General features: G+C 54.4%; 1 protein-coding gene and 1 long non-coding RNA gene across 2 annotated transcripts; one reads left to right on the top strand and one right to left on the bottom strand.

The window, feature by feature from the left end:
* Positions 1–2546: 2546 nt before the first annotated feature.
* LOC138758229 (serine protease 27-like) lies at positions 2547–13665 on the bottom strand. The gene is made up of 6 exons (XM_069926862.1): positions 13312–13665; positions 10414–10440; positions 6474–6636; positions 5162–5430; positions 3351–3520; positions 2547–3010 (listed from the first exon to the last, which is right to left on the bottom strand). Exons 1-6 carry the CDS (start codon positions 13349–13351, stop codon positions 2720–2722), a joined length of 960 nt encoding a protein of 319 aa, XP_069782963.1. The 5' UTR covers positions 13352–13665; the 3' UTR covers positions 2547–2719.
* On the top strand, positions 12680–20251 carry LOC138758230 (uncharacterized). The gene is made up of 2 exons (XR_011354219.1): positions 12680–13502; positions 17998–20251. It is a non-coding gene; the product is annotated as an uncharacterized lncRNA (long non-coding RNA).
* The last annotated feature ends 401 nt before the right edge of the window (positions 20252–20652 follow it).

Genomic DNA, 20652 nt, shown 5'->3' with positions numbered 1-20652 from the left:
TCCGGTAGGAGGCTACCCCAGCCCCCACAGTCCGGTAGGAGGCTACCCCAGCCCCCACAGTCCGGTAGGAGGCTACCTCAGCCCCCACAGTCCGGTAGGAGGCTACCCCAGCCCCCACAGTCCGGTAGGAGGCTACCCCAGCCCCCACAGTCCGTTAGGAGGCTACCCCTGCCCCCACAGTCCGGTAGGAGGCTACCCCAGCCCCCACAATCCGGTAGGAGGCTACCCCAGCCCCCACAGTCCGGTAGGAGGCTACCCCAGCCCCCACAATCCGGTAGGAGGCTACCCCAGCCCCCACAGTCCGGTAGGAGGCTACCCCAGCCTCCACAGTCCGGTAGGAGGCTACCCCAGCCCCCACAGTCCGGTAGGAGGCTACCCCAGCCCCCACAGTCCGGTAGGAGGCTACCCCAGCCCCCACAGTCCGGTAGGAGGCTACCCCAGCCCCCCACAATCCGGTAGGAGGCTACCCCAGCCCCCACAGTCCAGTGCAAACCACCGACGACCCCGAACTCCAGATCCGAACCTCCCGATGCGGTCGAGGACCCTTCGCGCCCTCACATCCCGGCGCTCCTCCGGCCCGTTTCGAGCCAGTCTCCAGCAGTCCGAGTTTGGCCCCCACCCCCTACAATCCCCGACGGCGATTTCCCCGCCATTTCCCCGGAGCCTACAGCCCCTCGTTGAACATCTTGGGCGCGGACCCGGAGGTTGCGGGATCTCAGCAAAAACCCCCGCTGGCTCCCCCGACGGGCCGATCGATCAAAGCCCGCGCAGAGCCGACGACATCGACTGGGCGGCTCCGAAATGGCCTGGACCGTGCGGGATCACAAGATGGAAATGGAAAGGGTTGATGGGCTAAAGGCGCTCATTTGCGGCGCTGACGTTTCGGGCGACAGGGGAGGAAGGCAGACCACCAACATGCGGGAGGGGTCGGACCGCTGGACTTGTCTGTGTGAAAGGGGAGCGGGGCCACGCTATCGGCGAAGCCTTGTCCCGGCCTGCGTTCAGACGGAGCCGACACCACAGAGGGAGGGAGCCCGGCGGATTCGCAAGCGGAGGAGGCCTTGATTACACTAGAACTGGGGGATTTTTCACGAGCGTCAGTCGATCTTCAACGAACTTCCACATAAAATTTACTGGAAGTGTGGCCAGGAAATGCCGAACCGAGCCGTTATGATCTTGGTCATTGCTAGGTCGATGGACCCGTGCCATGGCCAATCCGACCCTCCCTCTCTCTCTCCCTCTTGCATATCTCCTCCAACTCCCTCTCTCTCGCACCTCTCCCCAACTCCCTCCCTCTTGCACCTCTCCCCCAACTCCCTCTCTCTCTCGCACCTCTCCCCAACTCCCTCCCTCTTGCACCTATCCCCCAACTCCCTCTCCCTCTTGCACCTCTCCCCCAACACCCTCTCTCTCGCACCTCTCCCCAACTCCCTCCTTCTTGCACCTCTCCCCAACTCCCTCTCCCTCTTGCACCTCTCCCCCAACTCCCTCTCTCTCGCACCTCTCCCCAACTCCCTCCCTCTGGCACCTCTCCCCAACTCCCTCTCCCTCTTGCACCTCTCCCCCAACTCCCTCTCTCTCGCACCTCTCCCCAACTCCCTCCCTCTTGCACCTCTCCCCAACTCCCTCTCCCTCTTGCACCTCTCCCCCAACTCCCTCTCTCTCGCACCTCTCCCCAACTCCCTCCCTCTTGCACCTCTCCCCAACTCCCTCTCCCTCTTGCACCTCTTCCCCAACTCCCTCTCTCTCGCACCTCTCCCCAACTCCCTCCCTCTTGCACCTCTCCCCAACTCCCTCTCCCTCTTGCACCTCTCCCCCAACTCCCTCTCTCTCGCACCTCTCCCCAACTCCCTCCCTCTTGCACCTCTCCCCAACTCCCTCTCTCTCTCCCCAACTCCCTCTCTCTTTCCCCCATCTCCATCTCTCGCACCTCTCCCTCAACTCCCTCCTGCAGGTACTTCGCTGTGTCCATGGTGGGGGGGTGGGGGTGAAATGAGCTGGATAATTAATAGGGGGAATCCTGGGAATTAGAGCCATGGGTCAATGGTGGGTAATCTATTGGAGAGGGTTCTAGGAGGATAGGATTTTACTACAGTCCAGGCCCTTCGGCCCTTGATGTTGTGCCAACCCATATATTCCTTCCCAAAAAAAGTACTAACCCTTCCCTGCCTCTTAACCCTCTATTTTCCTTCCACCCATGCGCCTGTTTAAGAATCTCTCAAATTCCTCTAATGTTCCAGCCTCCACCACCATCCTCGACAAGGCATTCCAGGCCCCACAAACTTCCCCCTGACGTCTCCCCTAAACTTCCCTCCCTCCACTTTGCACACACGTCCTCTGATCCTGCCCTGGGAAACAGGCACTGACCGTCCATCCTATCGATCCCTCTCAGAATCTTGTTAAACAGGTTGGGACTTTATTCCCTGGAGCGTAGAATGAGGGGAGATTTGATCGGGGTGTTTAAAATAATGAGGGGGACAGACAGAGTCAATGTAGGTTGGCTTTTCCCACTGAAGGGAGGGGAGATCCAAACCAGAGGAAGTGGGTTAGGGATGAAAAGGGAAATGTTTAATGGGAACTTCTTCACACAGAGAGAGGTGGGAGTGTGGAACGAGCTGAGGTGGTCAACTTTCTTAAACTTGCAGGTTGAAGATTTGGGACAACATTGTTCTCTCCACCACCCACTCTCTCTCTCTCCCCTGACCCCTGTCCTCCCTGCTCAGTTGAGGGGCAAGAGGAGGAAGAGAAGGGAGGGGAGGAGGAGTCCAGATGTGCTGAATGTTCTTCGAACTCCATCATTGATGCACCCGTCCAGGGTAGTGCCGTGGATGGAGGGCGGTGGGAGGAAGTCCAGCAAGCTGATCTTCGACTTGATCCAGGGGGCGAAGGCTGCCACCTCAGTGTAGACCCCGGGCCGGTCTGCCTGTCCACAACCCTCTCCGAAACTCACCAGCCCCACCTGCACCCAGGTATAGTTTGCCAAGAAAAGCAGTGGTCCTCCGGAATCTCCCTGCAGAGAGGAGGGGAGGGAGTGAGTGGGGGAGGGGATGGGGTCCAGAATTGCCCTGCGGAGAGGAAGGGAGGGGGTAAGAGTGGGGGGGGGGGGGCCTGGAATTACCATGGAGAGAGTGGGGTGTGCTTATGGGCTGGAGAGAAGGGTGGGGTTGGGGTTTGGGGATAAGTGGGGAGGGGCGAGTAGGCGAGACGCAGATGGAGAAGGTGATGTAAGGGTTGGGGGAGAAGATTGAGCAGGGAGGAGGGAGAGGATGAAGCTCCCTCTCCCCGGCCCGTCACTCCCTCCTGGGGTGGGACATTGGTGAGGTGAAGCCCCCTCCCCCTGTCCCTCTAACCTGACAGGCATCTTTGTTTCCCTCTGGAACACCAGCACACAACATATCGTCGGTAATGGTGCTGGCCTCTGCCTGCGGAGTTAGCCCATCATTGTACAGGCTATTGCACGTTTGGTGTCCGATGAGGTTCACCTCAACTTCCTGAAGGGTCCCGGGAGCACTCAAACTCACTGCAGGGAAGAAAGAGAGAGGGAGGCAATGAGAGGGGTGCAAAGGTTCCCCCAGCCTCAAAAAGCCCAACCAACCCACCCCGTGTTTACCGTGGGTTACAGGGAGTGTGTCAATGTTTTTAGGGTGTCCCCGGGTATGTGTTAGTGTTTACAGGGAGTCCCAGAGAGTCTTTTGGTGTTTATGGGGGGTCCCAGGGAGTATGTCGGTGTGTACGGGGGTCCCAGGAAATGTGAGGGTTTATGGGGGTCCCGGGGAGTGTGTCTATGTTTACAGGGAGTCCCAGAGAGTCTTTTGGTGTTTACGGGGGGTCCCAGGGAGTGTGTTGGTGTGTACGGGGGACCCAGGAAATGTGAGGGTTTATGGGGGTCCCGGAGAGTGTGTCTATGTTTACAGGGAGTCCCAGAGAGTCTTTTGGTGTTTACGGGGGGTCCCAGGGAGTGTGTCGGTGTGTACGGGGGACCCAGGAAATGTGAGGGTTTATGGGGGTCCCCGGGAGTGTGTCTATGTTTACAGGGAGTCCCAGAGAGTCTTTTGGTGTTTACGGGGGGGTCCCAGGGAGTTTGTCGGTGTGTACGTAGGTCCCAGGGAGTGTGTCGGTGTTTATGGGGGTCCCGGGGAGTGTGTCTATGTTTACAGGAGGGGCTGGGGAGTGTGCTGGTGTATGGGGGTCCAGGGGATCGTGTCGGTTTACTGGGTCCCGGGGAGTGTGTAGGTTTACAAGGGTCCCAGGGAGCATGTCGGTTTACGGGGTCCTGGGGAGTGTGTATGTTTACGGGGTCCCGGGGAACATGAGGGTTTACGGGTGTCCCGGGGAATATGTAGGTTTACGAGGTCCCGGGGAACGTGAGGGTTTATGTGTCCCAGTGAATGTATTGGTTTACAGGGGTCGCGGAGAACGTCCCAGTTTACGGGGACCCAGGGAATGTGTCAGTTTACGTGGGTCCTGGGGAGTGTGCAGTTGTAAGAGGGTCCCGGGGAATGTGTTGGTGTACGGCGGTCCCGGAGAGTGTGAGGGATTATGGGGTCCCGGGGAGTGTGTAGGTTTATAAGGGTACCGGGGAGCATGTCGGTTTACGGGGTCCTGGGGAATGTGTAGGTTTACGGGGTCCCGGAGATTGTGTTGGTTTACGGGGTCCCAGGAAATGTGAGGGTTTATGGGGATCCTGGGGAGTGTGTCGGTTTATGGGGTCCAGTGGAGTGTGTAGGTTTACGGGGACCCAGGGATCGTGTCCATTTCTGGGGGTCCCAGGGAATGTGTAGGTGTACAGGGTCGCAGGGATCATGTCGATTTATGGGGACCCGGGGAGCATGAGGGTTTATGGGGGTCACGGATGAAGGATTATGGCGGTCCCGGGGAGCGTGAGGGCTTATGGGGGTCCTGAGGAATGTGCCTGTTTACGGGGTCCTGGGGATTGTGTCGGTTTAACGGGGTCCCGGGGATCATGTCGGTTTACGGGGGTCCCGGGGATTGTACTGGATTACGGGGTTCCTGGGGAACATGAAGGTTTACGGGGGGGTCCCCGGGGAGCATGCCGATTTATGGGCGTCCCAGGAACATGTCGCTTTACGGGGCCCTGGGGCATGTGTCCGTGTTTCCAGGCAATCCCAGTGTACATTTCCCCACCCAAATTTCCACTCACCGCTCTCTTGGATGTCTCCCCATCCCACGACGTGGTAACCTGGACCACAGGGGAACTTGTAATTGGAACTGGGGAGGCAGATGGGGATAATGTAGTCCGTGAAAGTAATGGAATTTTCCAGGTAGAGCAAGGCGATGTCATAAAACTCTGCGTTATCGTTGTAAAACTCGTGTCTGATCACCGACTGGACACGTGAACTGGATTCGTGGAAGTTGACACCATCCTGCTGATATCTCCCAAAGTAAAGCAGGTACAATCTGGTTTTATCACTTGGCAGAGAGAAAAATGAGAGAAAGTCAATGACTTTCCTTCATCTGAAGACTCGCATCCCCGTACCCCGAGGTCTCTCTGTTCTGCAACACTCCCCACCGTTCACCGTGTCAGGCCCCATACCCCGAGGTGTCTCTGTTCTGCAACACTCCCCACCGTTCACCGTGTCAGGCCCCGTACCCCGAGGTCTCTCTGTTCTGCAACACTCCCCACCGTTCACCGTGTCAGGCCCCGTACCCCGAGGTCTCTCTGTTCTGCAACACTCCCCACCGTTCACCGTGTCAGGCCCCATACCCCGAGGTGTCTCTGTTCTGCAACACTCCCCACCGTTCACCGTGTCAGGCCCCGTACCCCGAGGTCTCTCTGTTCTGCAACACTCCCCACCGTTCACCGTGTCAGGCCCCGTACCCCGAGGTCTCTCTGTTCTGCAACACTCCCCACCGTTCACCGTGTCAGGTCCCGTACCCCGAGGTCTCTCTGTTCTGCAACACTCCCCACCGTTAACCGTGTCAGGCCTCGTACCCCGAGGTCTATCTGTTCTGCAACACTCCCCACCGTTCACCGTGTCAGGCCCCGTACCCCGAGGTCTCTGTTCTGCAACACTCCCCACCGTTCACCGTGTCAGGCCCCGTACCCCGAGGTCTCTCTGTTCTGCAACACTCCCCACCGTTCACAGTGTCATTCCCCGTACCCCGAGGTCTCTCTGTTCTGCAACACTCCCCACCGTTAACCGTGTCAGGCCCCGTACCCCGAGGTCTCTCTGTTCTAAACACCTACCACCGTTCACCGTGTCAGGCCCCGTACCCCGAGGTCTCTCTGTTCTGCAACACTCCCCACCGTTAACCGTGTCAGTCCCCGTATCCTGAGGTCTCTATTGTACAAACTCTCCACTGTTCACCATGTCAGTCTCCGTACCCCGAGGTCTCTCTGGTCTACAACACTCCCCACTGTTCACCATGTCAGTCCCCGTACCCCGAGGTGTTTCCGTTCTACAACACTCCCCACCGTTCACAGTGTCGGTCCCCGGGAGTGTGGTTGTTACCTGAAGACGCAGTGAGCTGCTGTCAGGACCCATCTGTTGGCAATAAGCGACCCTCCACAAACGTGCTTATTGTTCAGGTGGATACTGACCACCCAAGGCCAAGCGCCGTCGACTGCATCCACCCCTCCAACAATCCGAGTCGAAATCACCGGGCGTCCGCATTCTGTTGGGGGGGGATCAATGGATCAACGGTGGGAGCTGTTCTGCTGGGCACAGGGGGCACTAGGGAGGGAAGGCTGGAGGGAATGAATGAAGGGGGAATAGAGGGCCAGGGTGTAGACGGAGGGTCCAGAGGGAAGGAGCTGAGGGGATGGGGAAAGGGGAGGAAGGGGAAGGAGGAGGAGAGAGGGAGTGGAGGATACAGAGATGGGATGGAGGGAGGGAATAAGGGGGAAAGGTGGAGGGGTGGGGTCAGTGCTGGGAACTGGGAAGAGAAAGGGGAAGGGAGGAACGGAGGGGATGGAGGAAAGGGAACGGAGAGGATGGGAATACATGGAAGGAGGGGATGGAGAGAGGGAGGCAGCTCAGACATCCTGGACAGGAAGGATGGAGGGGGAGGGGAGAACAGGATCAACCTGCCCGACCAGTTCTGTTGACCAGAACATTCAGTTCTCTCCTTTCTGACCCCTCTCTTCACTGTCCCCTCCATCTTTGCCGTCCCCTCCCTCCCCACTCACCGTCCCTCCCTCCTCACCTTCCCCTCCGCTCCTTCCTCACCATCCCCTCCCACTCACTGTCAACTCCCTCCCTCCTCACTGTTCCCTCCTCAATGTCCCCTCCCTCCTCACCATCCCCTCCCATCCCTCCTCACTGTCCCCTCCCTCCACACCCTCCTCAATGTCCCCTCCATCTTTACTGTCCCCTCCCTCCCTTCCCCCTCTTCGTTCCCTCCCTCCTCACTGTCTCCTCCCTCCTCACCTTCCCCTCTGCTCCCTCCTCACTGTCCCCTTACCATCCCCTCCCCCTCACTATCCCCTCCCTCCTCACCATCCCCTTCCTTCCTCTTCACTGTCCCCTCCCTCCATCCTCACTGTCCCCTCCCATCTCACCATCCCCTCCCCTCACTGTCCTCTCACTATACCCTCCCTTCACTGTCACCTCCCTCCCTCCTCACTATTCCCTCCTCACCATCCCCTCCCGTCCCTCCTCACTGTCTCCTCCTTCCTCAACATCCCCTCCCATCCCTCCTCACTGTCTCCTCCTTCCTCAACATCCCCTCCCTCCTTATCATTCCCTCCCCCTCAATGTCCCCTTCCTCACCGTCCCCTCCCTCCTCATCATTCCCTCCCTCCTCACCTTCCCCTCTGCTCCCTCCTCACCATCCCCTTCCTTCCTCTTCACTGTCCCCTCCCTCCATCCTCACTGTCCCCTCCCATCTCACCATCCCCTCCCCTCACTGTCCTCTCACTATACCCTCCCTTCACTGTCACCTCCCTCCCTCCTCACTATTCCCTCCTCAACATCCCCTCCCATCCCTCCTCATTGTCTCCTCCCTCCACACCGTCTCTTCCCTCCTCAATGTCCCCTCCTTCTTTGCCGCCACCTCCCCTCCCTCCTTATCATCCCCTCCCCCTCAATGTTCCCTTCCACCTCACTGTCCCCTCCCTCCCTTTCCCCCTCACCGTCTGCTCCCTCCTCACTGTCCCCTCAATGTCCCCTCCCTCCTCACCTTCCCCTCTCCCTCCTCACTGTCTCCTCCCCTCACCATTCCCTCCCCCTCACTGTCCCCTCCCACCTCAATGTCCCCTTCTTCCTCACCATCCCCTCCATCCCTCCTCATCATTCCCTCCCTCCTCACCTTCCCCTCTGCTCCCTCCTCACTGTCCCCTGCCCCTCACTGTCCCCTCCCTCCTTACCTTCCCCTCCCATCTCACCGTCCCCTCACCATCCCCTCCCCCTCACTGTCACCTCCCTCCCTCCTCACTATTCCCTCCTCAACATCCCATCCCTCTTCACTGTCTCCTCCCTCCACACCGTCTCTTCCCTCCTCAATGTCCCCTCCTTCTTTGCCGCCACCTCCCCTCCCTCCTTATCGTCCCCTCCCTCCTTATCGTCCCCTCCCCCTCAAAGTCCCCTTCCCCCTCACTGTCCCCTCCCTCCCTTTCCCCCTCACCGTCTGCTCCCTCCTCACTGTCCCCTCAATGTCCCCTCCCTCCTCACCTTCCCCTCTCCCTCCTCACTGTCTCCTCCCCTCACCATTCCCTCCCCCTCACTGTCCCCTCCCACCTCAATGTCCCCTTCTTCCTCACCATCCCTCCTCACTGTCCCCTCCCTCCATGCCATCTCCTCCCTCCTCAATGTCCCCTCCATCCTCACCGTCCTCTCCCCTCCATTCTCACTGTCTCCTCACCATCCCCTCCCTCCCTCCTCACTGTCCCCTCCATCCTCACCACCCCCTCCATCCTCACCATCCCCTCCCTACTATCCCCTTCCTTCTCACGGTTATCACCCTCACTCCTTATTGTCTCCTCCCACCTCACTGTCCCCATCCTCCTCACTGTCACCTCCCCCTTCGCCATCCCCTCCTTTTCTCCTCACTGTCCCCTCCCTCCTCATTGTCCCCTTCACCATCCCATCCCTCCTCAGTCACCATCCTCACCCTCCTCCCCATCCCATCCCCCTCACAATCCACTCCAGGCCTCCTCACCGTCCCCTCCCCCTCACTGTCTCTTCCATCCCTCCTCACTGTCTCCTCCAGCCCTCCTCACCATTCTCTCCCTCCTCACCATCCTCTCTCTCCTACCTCGCCATCTTTTCTCTCCCTCCTCATCATTCCCTCCTCACCGTCCCCTCCCTCCTTCCTCACCTCCTCCCTCCTTCCTCACCATCCCCTCCCTCTACACCGTCCAACTTCTCCCCATCCCCTCACTCCTCACCGTCCTCTCCCCTCCATTCTTACTGTCCCCTCCCATCCTCCTCAACATCCCCTCCCTCCCTCCTCACTGTCCCCTCCATCCTCTCCACCACCTCCTTCCTCACCATCCCCTCCCTACTATCCCCTCCCTTCTCACGGTTATCACCTCGCTCCTTATTGTCTCCTCGCTCCTCACCATTCACTCCAGCCCTCCTCACCGTCCCCTCCCCCTCACTGTCTCCTCCATCCCTCCTCACTCACTGTCCACTCCAGCCCTCCTCACCATTCTCTCCCTCCTCACCGTCCCCTCCCTCCCTCCTAACCATCTCCTCCCTCCCTCCTCACCATCCCCTCCCTCTACACCATCTCTCTTCTCCCTGTCCCCTCACTCCTCACTGTCCCCTCTCCCCCACCTCACCGTTCCCTCCCTCCCTCCTCATTGTCCCCTCCATCCCCCTCACCATCCACTCCAGCCCTCTTCACCATCCCCTCCCCTTCACTGTCTCCTTCCCTCCTCACTGTCCCCTCCCTTCCTCACCGTCCCCTCCCTCCCTCCTCACTGTCCCTCATCTCCCCTCCCGTCCCTCCTATCCCCTTCCTCTCGTCCCCTCCTCCTCACTGTCCCTCCATCCTCATCCCTCCTTCCTCCGTTCCCTCTCTCACGTTCACCCTCCTCCTCATTGTCTCCTCCCACCTCACTGTCCCCTCCCTCCTCACTGTCCCCTCCCCCTTCACCATCCCCTCCCTCCTCATTGTCCCCTTCACCATCCCATCCCTCCTTAGTCACCATCCTCACCCTCCCTCCTCCCCGTCCCATCCCCCACTCAATCCACTCCAGCCCACCTCACCGTCCCCTCCCCCTCACTGTCTCCTCCATCCCTCCTCACTGTCCCCTCCAGCCCTCCTCACCATTCTCTCCCTCCTCACCATCCCCTCTCTCCCTCCTCACCATCCCCTCCCTCTCTCCTGTCACCTCCCTCCCCACCTACCTCCCTGTTCCTCCACTCAGCCTGACCCTGAGGCCCCGACTTAATTCCCCTGCCGGCCGCCAGTGTTTCACATCAGGAGTAACGCTGATTTACTCACGGTATTGTCTGGCATCACAAAGCAGATCTGCAATGGAGAAAGGAGGTCAGATCCTTGAGGCTGAGGTTCTCGAGTACATCCCCCCTCAATTCTGTCGTCCCTCTGGTACGATCAGGTTGCTCACCTGATCCCTGTCATGTTCCGCAGGGGGTCAGAGTTAGGGGCCATGTGCAAATGATTTGGATTGTGGAATAGATTTATTTTGTGTCTCAACCTGCCCCCATCGAGGATGTCGACATGAGGCGAGGTCTTAAAAAAGCAGCCTCTCTCCTCAAAGACCCCACCACCCAGGCCAGGCCCTCTTCACTCTTGCTACCATCGGGGAAAAGGTCCAGGAGCCTGAAGATGAGCTCCTCAGCGGCATAAGGACAGCTTCTTCCCCTCCACCACCCTATTGATGCCTCTCAGAATTTTGTTGACCTCTATCAAGTCTCCTCTCATCCTTCTACGCTCCAAAGAGAAAAGTCCCAGCTCTGCGAACCTTGCCCCATAAATACTTGTTTTATTCTTGATCCAGGCAACATCCTGGTGAATCTCCTCTGCCCCCTCACCATAGCCCCCACATCCTTCCTGTAATGAGGTGACCAGAACTGAACACAATTCTCCAAGTGGGGGATCGCCAGAGATTTGTAGAGTTGTAATGTGACCTCTCGACTCCTGAACTCAATCCCCGAATAATGAATCCCAGCGTCGCACAGGCCTTTTTAATGATCCTATTAACCTGCGCGGTGACCTTTAGGGCTGTAGGGATCTGGACACCAAGGTCCCTTTGTTCATCCACACTCTGAAGTAACCGACCATGAACCCTGGGCTCGGCCTCTTGGTTTGTCCAAAATTCATCACCTCACCCTTGTCCGGATTGAACTTTATCTGCCACTTTCCTGCCCAACTCTGTCTCCTGTTGCAAGGATGTGGGGGCTACAGAGAGGGGGCAGAGGAGATTCACCAGGACATTGTCTGGACCGGGAAACAAGTTTTACGAGGCAAGGTTGGCAGAGCTGGGACTTTACTCTTTGGAGCGTAGAAGGTTGAGAGGAGACTTGATCGAGGTTGACAAGATTCTGAGAGGCATTGATAGGGTGGACGGTCAACGCCTGTTTCCCAGGGCAGGATCAGCAAACACCAGAGGATGTCTGTACAAAGTGGAGGGAGGAAAGTTTAGGGGAGACATCAGGGAAAGACTAAACAGGTGAGGACTTTATTCCCTAGAGCATAAAAGAATGAGGGGAGAGTTGATCAAGGTATTTAAAATTACAAGGTGGATAGACAGAGTAAACGTTAATCGGTGAGATCCAAACCAGAGGATATGGGTTAAGAGAGATAGGGGAAAGGTTTTGGGGGAACCTTCTCAGAGAATGGTGGATGTGTGGAACGAGCTGAGGTGGTGAATGGGGGCTCAATTTGGCTGGGTACATGGACTGGAGGGGTACGGAGGGTGTAGATCAGTGGGATGGGGCAAAAGAAAATGGTTCAGCACAGACTAGAAGAGGCCTGTTTCTGTGCTGGAATCTTCTTTGGGAGACATCAGGGGTCAGCACGACTCTCTGTGTGGGCCTGGAATGCCTCGCCGGGGATGCTGGTGGAGGCTGGAACATTGGGGGTGATTAAGAGACTCTCAGACAGGCATATGGATGGTAGAAAAATCAAGGGTTACGGGGTAGGGAGGGGTTAGTGTTTATTTTGTAGGTATTTAGATGCCTATATGTTGGCACAACATCGAGGGCCTGTGCTGTAGAGATGTGCGTTCTGTCTGTATCCTGTTGTAACCTACGACAACCTTCGACACCATCCCCAACACCCCCAAACTTTGGGTCATCCATCTTCTGCTCGCAGGTGTCCAGGGTGATCGGGAATTCTTGATAACTTAGGCCCCTTGAAGATTGGAATTTTTTAAGCGAAGTTCCTGTTCTGGGGCAGCTGGCGCTAATCCCTGGGGGCATGAGTACATTGCGCGGTGCCCAAGACAATGGATTCATTGTGAACATAACAGTTGCAGAACTTTGAGATTTGGAATGATTTCCCAAGACTTTCCCAGGGAGTGGAGGGGGGAAGTTGGGGGTTGGTGAAGGGGTGGGAGGGGGAAAGAGAAGGGGCCGGACAACTGGCACATTTGCCTGAAGAGCAGGAGGGAGGGGGAGGTGGAAATGGTTCTTGAGGTGGATTGAAGGGGCTGACCTCAGAAGGAGGACTGGGGTGATGAGAGAGAGAGAGGGAGGGGGAGAAGAGGAGAGCAGGGAGGAGTGTGATTGAGAGGGAGAGGAGGGGGAGAGATGGTGGTGAGGGGAGGAGAGGGAATGGAGGAGATGAAAGGACAGAGGGAGTAGGGAGAGAGTGGAGATCTCTCCCATACTCTCCCCCTTTCCTGATCTCTTTCCCCCTCTCCCTCCATCTCTGTTTTTCTCTCACTCTCTTTGTATCTCACTCACACACACCTCACTCACACACACCTCACTCACACACGCACCTCACTCTCATGCACCTCACTCTCATGCACCTCACTCTCACGCTCCTCACTCTCACGCTCCTCACTCACACGCACCTCATTCTCCCACGCACCTCACAATCACACACCTCACAATCACACACCTCATGCACACTCACCTCACTCACACCTCACGCACACTCACCTCACTCACACACACATCTCACTCTCTCACACACACCTCACTCTCTCTCTCTCACACACACACACACACACACACACACACACACACACACTGACCCCTCACCTATTTTCTCCCCTCTCCCACCTGCCTCTCTCTCCCACCTGCCTCTCTCTCCCACCCTGACAACCCCCTCTAATCCCTCCATTCCCCTCCCTCTCTCCACCCTCACCAACCCAACCCATCTCCTCCCCTCCCCGCACCGAACACCCAGAAGTAGACCCGAGAGACTTACAGCAAGCCAGGAGAGCGGCCACCAGGAGAGAGCTCTTCATTCCGCTCGGGGGAGAACAGTGGACCCCCTCCTCTGCCCCTCTGAAACTCCAATTCCGCCCACACCCCGCCCCTCACTCCGACCTTGGCTGCTGAGAAACCTGTTTAACCGATGGGACTTAAGTGAACTGGAGGGAAGAGGAGGGAACTCAGGTAAGTCCTTCTCAGGCAGACAGCGGGGAATGGCTGGGGATCAGAGAGGGAGGTCTGCTGAGGCAACGTCATGGGGCAAGGAAGTGGAGGAGTGGGTGGAGATGGAGGGGGAGTTTCGATTCAGGACGGTAGGCAGCAAGGACAGTTTCTCCCTGGTGGAGAGAGAGAGAGAGGGAGAGGAGTGAGCTCTGGGGAATTGTATCTCACTGAACCGGTTTCGACACAGCATTCCAGCACCGGGAGAGTCTGTTCAACTCAGTCTTCCCCGATTCAAGATTCTTCTTATCGAGAGCTCAGTAGAGGGAGAAGGTCAGGAACTTCAAACTATTGGAGATCAATATCTCCGAGGATCTGTCCTTGTCGACGCCGTCACGAAGAAGGCTCGCCAGTGGCTATACTCAGTGAGGTGTCTGAGGAGATTCAGTCTGTCACTGAAGACTCTCGTAAACCTTTACAGGTGGACCGTGGAGAGCATTCTGGCCGGTTGCATCACTGCCTGGTCTGGAGGCGCCAACTCTCAGGACAAGAATAAACTCCAGAGGGTTGTGAACTCGGCTGCAACATGACGGGCCCCAGACTTCACTCCATTGAGGACATCTACATGAGGCGGGGTCTTAAAAAAGCAGCCTCTATCCTCAAAGGCCCCAGGCCCTCTTCACTCTGCTTCCACAGAACATAGAAAACTGCAGCACGGTCCAGGCCCTTTGGCCCTCAATATTGTGCCAACCCATATATTCCTTAAAAATATGCTAAACCCTCCCTACCCTGTAGCCCTCTATTTTCTTCCATCAATGCGTCTGTCTAAGAGTATCTTAAATGCCCCCAATGTTCCAGCCTCCACCACCATCCCCGACAAGGCGTTCCAGGCCCCTACAACTCTCTGTGTGAAAAATTTTCCCCTGATGTCTCCCCTAAACTTCCTTCCCTCCATTTTGTATACATGTCCTCCGGTGTTTGCTGATCCTGCTCTGAGAAACAGGCACTGAGTGTCCACCCTATTGATGCCTCCCAAAACCTTCTCGACCTCTATCAAGTCTCCTCTCATCCTTCTACGCTCCAAAGAGAAAAGTCCCAGCTCTGCAAACCTTGCCTCATAAAAACTTCTTTAAATCCATTGGTAGTTGGAGAAGGTGTACAGACGAGCACTGTGTCTCTGCTCCCTACTCTCCCTGCAACCGCCTCAGTGGCAGTACGGCAGTTCTAGGAGATCCACAGATCCAGCCGGCCTGAAGTCTCCCCGACAGGAAGTCGAGAAAACAGTTGCAAAGGGAAGAGTTTTGTCCAAGTAGGTTAAACGTCGTTATCAGGTAGTCTAAGCTCATCCAAACACATTTCAAATGGAAAAGTCAACCCTCATCTGTCCATATTCCAAAGGGAAAAGTCTCCCCTCATCCGACCACATTCCAAAGGGGAAAGTTTCCCCACATCTGAACAAGTTCCAAATGGAAAAATCTCCACTCATCCATCGACATTCCAAGAAAATAGAGGGTTACAGGGTAGGGAGGGTTTAGCATATTTTTAAAGAATATATGGGTTGGCACAATATTGAGGGCCAAAGGGCCTAGACCGTGCTGCAGTTTTCTATGTTTGGGGAGACTTCAGCCCAAGTGAATCTGTGCATCTCCTAGAACTGCCGTCTTGCCACTGAGGCGGTCGCAGGGAGAGTATGGAGTGGAGACATGGTACTCGTCTATGCACCTTCTCCAACTACCAATGGATTTAAACAAGTCTTTATGAGGCAAGGTTTGCAGAGCTGGGACTTTTCTCTTTGGAGTGTAGAAGGATGAGAGACTTGATAGGGGAAAAGTCTCCCCTCATCTGAACACGTTCCAAAGGGAAACATATCCTCTCATCTGTCCACATTCCAAAGGGAAAAGTTTCTTCTCATCTGAACACGTTCGAAAGGGAAAAGCCTCCCCTATTCTGTCCACATTCCAAAGGGAAAAGTCTTCTCATCTTAACATGTTCTAAAGGGAAATATTTCCCCTCATCAGTCCATGTTCCAAAGGGAAAAGACTCCTCTCATCCAACCACGTTCCAAAGGTAAAAGTCTCCTCTCATCTGTCCACATTCCAAAGGGAAAAGTCTCCTGTCCTCTGAACACATTCCAAAAGGAAACGTCTCCTCTCATCTGTCCATGTTCCAAAGGGAAAATTCTCCTCTCATCCATCCAATTTCCAAAGGGAAAAGTCTCTCTTCTAACCACGTTCCAAAGGGAAAATGTCTCTTCTCATCTGAACACGTACCAAAGGGAAAAATCTCCTCACATCCATCCACGTCCCAAAGGGAAAATTCTCATCTCATCCGGCTACCTTCCATAGAGAAGCATCTCCTCTCATCCTTGTATGTTCAAATGAGGAATGTCCAAGCCCTGCCTCATAAAGACTTGTTTCCTAATCCCGGGAACATCCTGGGCAATCTCTGCACCCTCTCCACATCCTTCCTGCAATGAGGTGATTAGAAGTGAACACAATTCTCCACGTGTGGTCTCACTAGATGTTTGTCGGGTTGCAACATGACCTCTTGACTCTTGAACTCAATACCCTGACTAATGAAGTTCATCATATCATGAACCTTCACTCTTTCTTTCCCAAACTTATTTTTGAATATTAATTTAACATGAAAGACACAGATGACGTTGCACAGAGAGAATGAGGAGACAGAATTACAGTGCGGACCAACCAATGACAAACAACAGTGTCTTCATCTCCCCTACACAAAGAGAAGGAAGAAAGAATTCACAATGTACTAAAACCCCCTGCACTCACCTATAAAAATAAGTATAGGAAACTGGGCCAACATAAAAACGAGGACATCTCAGGTAGGATGGATAAGCGATTTGGATTTGGATTTTCCAAAGGCCTTCAATAAGGTGCCCCATAAGAGGCTGCTTTTGAGCTCATGGAATTACAGGAAAGATATTAGATTGGGTGGAGCATTGGCTGATAGGTAGAAAGCAAAGGGTTGGAATAAAAGGATCCTATTCTGGTTGATTTTTGGTGACTAGTGGTGTTCCGCAGGGGTCAGCCTTGGAGCCGCTTCTTTTAACAATATATACTGATGATGTAGATTGTGGATTGAGTGCTTTTGTGGAGGTCGCAGAGAGACTTGGACGGCTTAGGAGAGTGGGCAAAGAACTGGCTGATGATATACAATGTGGAGAAATATGCAGTTGGACATTCTGCACGAGGAAATAAACGGGCAGATTATTATTTGGATGGGGAGAAAATTCAAACTTGGGAAGGGCAGAGGGACTTGGGGGTCCTCGTGCAGGATAACCTAAAGGTGAACCACCAGGTTGGATCGGCAGTAAAGTAAGTGAATGCTACGTTGGCATTCATTTCAAGGGGAATAGTTTAGTAGTGTAAAGAGGTGTTGATGAGGCTCTATGGGGCACTGGGGAGACCTCATTCGGAGAACTGAGTGCAGTTCGCTGGACACAAACTGATCCCTTTTAATCAGCCACGTCAGTGTCTTGCCGAAGAAACTTGCCCCATCAGGATTTTCCAGATGATAACCTCTTTCTTTCAGGTCATCACAGAGTTCCTTTTTGTTTCCCTTATTTCAAGTGCAAGTCCTCTCCTCTTGCATGAACCACAAGGGCTTTGACCAGGCTGAACTAAGTACTCACCACCCGTCTTCAAAATTGGGGTTTTCCACAAGCTTTCCAGCTTGTCCTCTTCCAGTCCCAGCTGCTGCTTCTGACTAAATCTGTAGAACTGATCTCTCTCTCTCAGAAAAAAAACTGTTCAACTCTCTCATAAAGACTTGTTTCCTAATCCAGGGAACATCCTGGGCAATCTCCTCTGCACCCTCTCCACACCCTTCCTGCAATGAGAATTGTGGCAAAACCACACGACCCTCTTAGAGCAGCAAACTACCCTCCTAGACAGCCTGCAACTTATCTGTTGCTTTTCAAAACAACAAGTGAAGTCTCTTGGGCTCTCCCCAAAGTTTTTGCAAAGACCCCCAGGAGTCGCCCTGTCTGGCTTGAGTAGAGCTCCAATATTTTAAATGAGATCTGTTTTGAAGTGTTTGTTTGTGACCTACACTAAAAAAAACCTGCCTCGATTTATCTCCCAAAAACATATCTATTTACAATACAAACACAACATAATCTGTCACCACAGGTTGAGTCTGTCAGGGGGCCTGGTTGAATGCCTTAGTAATGGTGTGCTTTGCTCTTCCAGATCTTCCTGTGCCTCCTGTGGGTCTTAGATAGTGGGACTCGAAGGGAGACTCAGGGGTTCAGGATCCGATGGTAGCTCTGTTGGACCCATGTCATTCCAGAACCCTGTGCATGGTATTTGGAGGATCCAGGCCTATTTTGAGCATTGGGACCTCAGGTCCTGAAGGTGCCAGATAGCTGATCGAGGCAGTGTCCTCCCTGCCATCTGGGTTATGCCACATAGGCATGCATTGGGTTTGCATACAGTAGGTGCACTTTCTCAACCAGCAGGTCTGTTTTGCTTCTCCTCATGTGCTTTTTCTACAGGACTGGTCCTGGTGTTGTTAGCCACTTTGGAAGAATGATCCCTGATGTGGATTTCCTCAGGAATACTAATTTGGGACGAGTCACATTGGTTGCAGTGCAGAGAAGCGACCCTATGGAGTGGAGTGCAGTGGGCCTCTTGCCTCTTGGAACCTCTTGCCAGCGTGAGTCTGGAAGGCCTTTAGACTGGAGAGTCAATTTTACAGCCTTCCAGGCCATTGTGTTCTCCTTTTCAACTTGGCTGTTCCCCCTGGGGTTTGTAGCTGGTCATCCTGCTCGAGGTGATGCCTCTTGTGTAGCTCTTCGTTTATAAACGATGAGCCTCGGTCGCTATGAATATAGCTGGGATTCCTGAAAATGGAGTGCAGAGCTCTGTGGCAGTGGAGGCATCTGGGCAGGGGATGGCGAATGGAAACATGAATACTCATCGATAACGTTTCCGTTGGTGGAGGGAAAGGGACCCTTTAAATCAATGCTGAGTTGTTCGAAGGAGGTGGAAGCTTTTATCAGGTGCGCTTTGACAGGGTGGTAGAAATGCGTTTTAGACTCAGCATAGACTTGTCATGACCTGGTCATCTCCCTGATATCCTTGATAGAGAAGGGCAGGTTGTGTGCCTTGATGAAATGGGCCATGCAGGTGATGCCTGGGTGGCAGAGCTCGTCATGAAGTGATGGCAACTGGCTGGTGTGTGCAGTAGCACAGTTTCCTTGGGATAGGGCATCTGGAGGTTCATTGCGGGTCCCTGGCCTATACACTATCTAGTAGTTATGTGGAGAATTTGATCCTCCACCTTGCGATTTTGTCATTCTTTATTTTGCCCCTGTTCATATTATTGAACATGAATGCTACAGATCGCTGATCAGTGAGCAGTGTAAACTTCCTGCTGGCCAGGTAGTGTCTCCAGTGCCTGGTGGCCTCCACAATGGCCTGAGGCTCCTTCTCCACAGACAGGTTTCAGAGCTCATGGCCTTGCAGGGTGTGGGAAAAGAAAGCTACCGGCTTGCCCACCTGGTTAAGGGTTATGGCCAGAGCTACGTCAGAGGTATCACTCTCCACCTGGAATGGTGCATTTTCGTCCACCGTATGCATGGTGGCTTTCGCGATGTAGCTCCTAACGTAGCTAAAAGCTGCCTGGGCTTCGGCCAATAATGGGAAAGAGATGGATTTTAAGAGGGGTCGGACCTTGTTAGTGCAGTATGAGAAGAAACCCAGGCACCTCCTTAGTGCCTTCATGGTCCTTGGGATTGTGAAGTCTAAGAGGGGGGTCTTGGCCAATAACGCCATTCTCCACCACATAGCCCAGGATAGCTAGACGTTTAGTCCTGAACACACACTTACTGGCATTGTACGTGAGGTTCAGGAATTTGGCTGTGTGGAGAAAATTGTGGAGATTGGCGTCGTAGTCCTCCAGGTTACATCCGCAAATGGTGACGTTGTCGAGATAAGGGAAGGTAGCCTTTAGCTCGTACTTATCTACCATTTCGTCCATCTGCCTCTGGAAGACCACGACCCTATTCATAAAACCGAAAGGGACCCTCAGGAACTGGTAAAGTTGTCCATCTGCCTCAAATGCTGTGTTGGGACGGTCCTCAGAACAGATCAGTAGCTGGTGATATGTGGCTTTCAGGTCCATGGTCGAATAGACCTGGTACTGCGCAATTTCATTCACCATGACTGAGATTTGGGGGAGGGGGCATGTGTCCAGGAGTGTGAAGCGATTAATAGTTTGGCTATAGTTAGTCACTAACCTGAGTTTTTCTCCCCCTCTCACGACTACCACCTGGGCTCTCCACGGGCTGTTGTTGGGTTCAATGATATTTTTTCTTTAAGCAACCACTGTGTTTTGGCTCTTATAAATTCTTGGTCCCCTCCACGGAATCACCTGATCTTTGTGGCTATTGGCTTACAGTTGGGGGTTAGGTTCTGAAACAAGGGAGGGTTTGATATTCAGCTTGGAGAGACCATATGTGATTGGGGTAGTGGGCCTGAGTACTCCATGGTCACACTTTTAAGGTGATACAGGAAGTCTAGGCCCAGCAACACAGAAGCACACAAACCGTTCAATACATACAGTTGGAACTTGCAAAATTCCCCCCTTTTATAGATAACTGCACCGTACAATACTCCTGAATAGTCACCGATTGTGACGTTAGATAGATACGGTAGTCCATGAGGTTCTTTAAGTTCTACTGCCAAGCAGTCGTAGAGTTTATAAAGCTCTCCGTCAAGCCAGAGTCTATTAAACAATTAATCAGATATCTGTTCACCCTCACCTCCATCGTCGAGTTATTCAACTGGTGGAATTTTGCATGGTCAAGAATGTCTGATGCCAGCGCTCCGGATGCTGCATCGCTCCCTCTGCCGCTGTTGTCTTGATCCAAAGGCCAGAAAGGTGGCATCGATCACGAGGAGCAGCAGGATGGCCGCCATTCCCGCCATTGCTTCTCTTCTGGTAGAGGTTCCCACCACGAGGTGCAGCAAGATGGCGGTGGCGAGCAGCATGGAGAGGTAGGGGCTAGCACCTCTGAATTTGGGCACGGGGTGTACGACTATTCAGGGGTCGCGCATGCGATTGCCTCCCTGGGATTACTCTTTGCACAAGACTTTCGCCCAGTGTCCCCTCTTACCGCATTCTGAGCACACAGGATCTTTCGTGG

The sequence above is a fragment of the Narcine bancroftii genome, chromosome 3 (genome assembly GCF_036971445.1).
Source record: "Narcine bancroftii isolate sNarBan1 chromosome 3, sNarBan1.hap1, whole genome shotgun sequence".
Taxonomy (NCBI): domain Eukaryota; kingdom Metazoa; phylum Chordata; class Chondrichthyes; order Torpediniformes; family Narcinidae; genus Narcine; species Narcine bancroftii.
This window is presented reverse-complemented; position numbering and strand designations above follow the sequence as displayed.

Excerpts from the sequence above, each read along its gene's own strand:
- LOC138758229 (XM_069926862.1), bottom strand. The coding sequence starts at position 13,351 with ATGAAGAGCTCTCTCCTGGTGGCCGCTCTCCTGGCTTGCT. Across the intron at positions 6,637-10,413 it reads TTGTGATGCCAGACAATACC|AATGCGGACGCCCGGTGATT; the intron begins GTGAGTAAATCA and ends CCCCCCCAACAG. Across the intron at positions 3,521-5,161 it reads GGGAGACATCCAAGAGAGCG|TGAGTTTGAGTGCTCCCGGG; the intron begins GTGAGTGGAAAT and ends TCTTCCCTGCAG.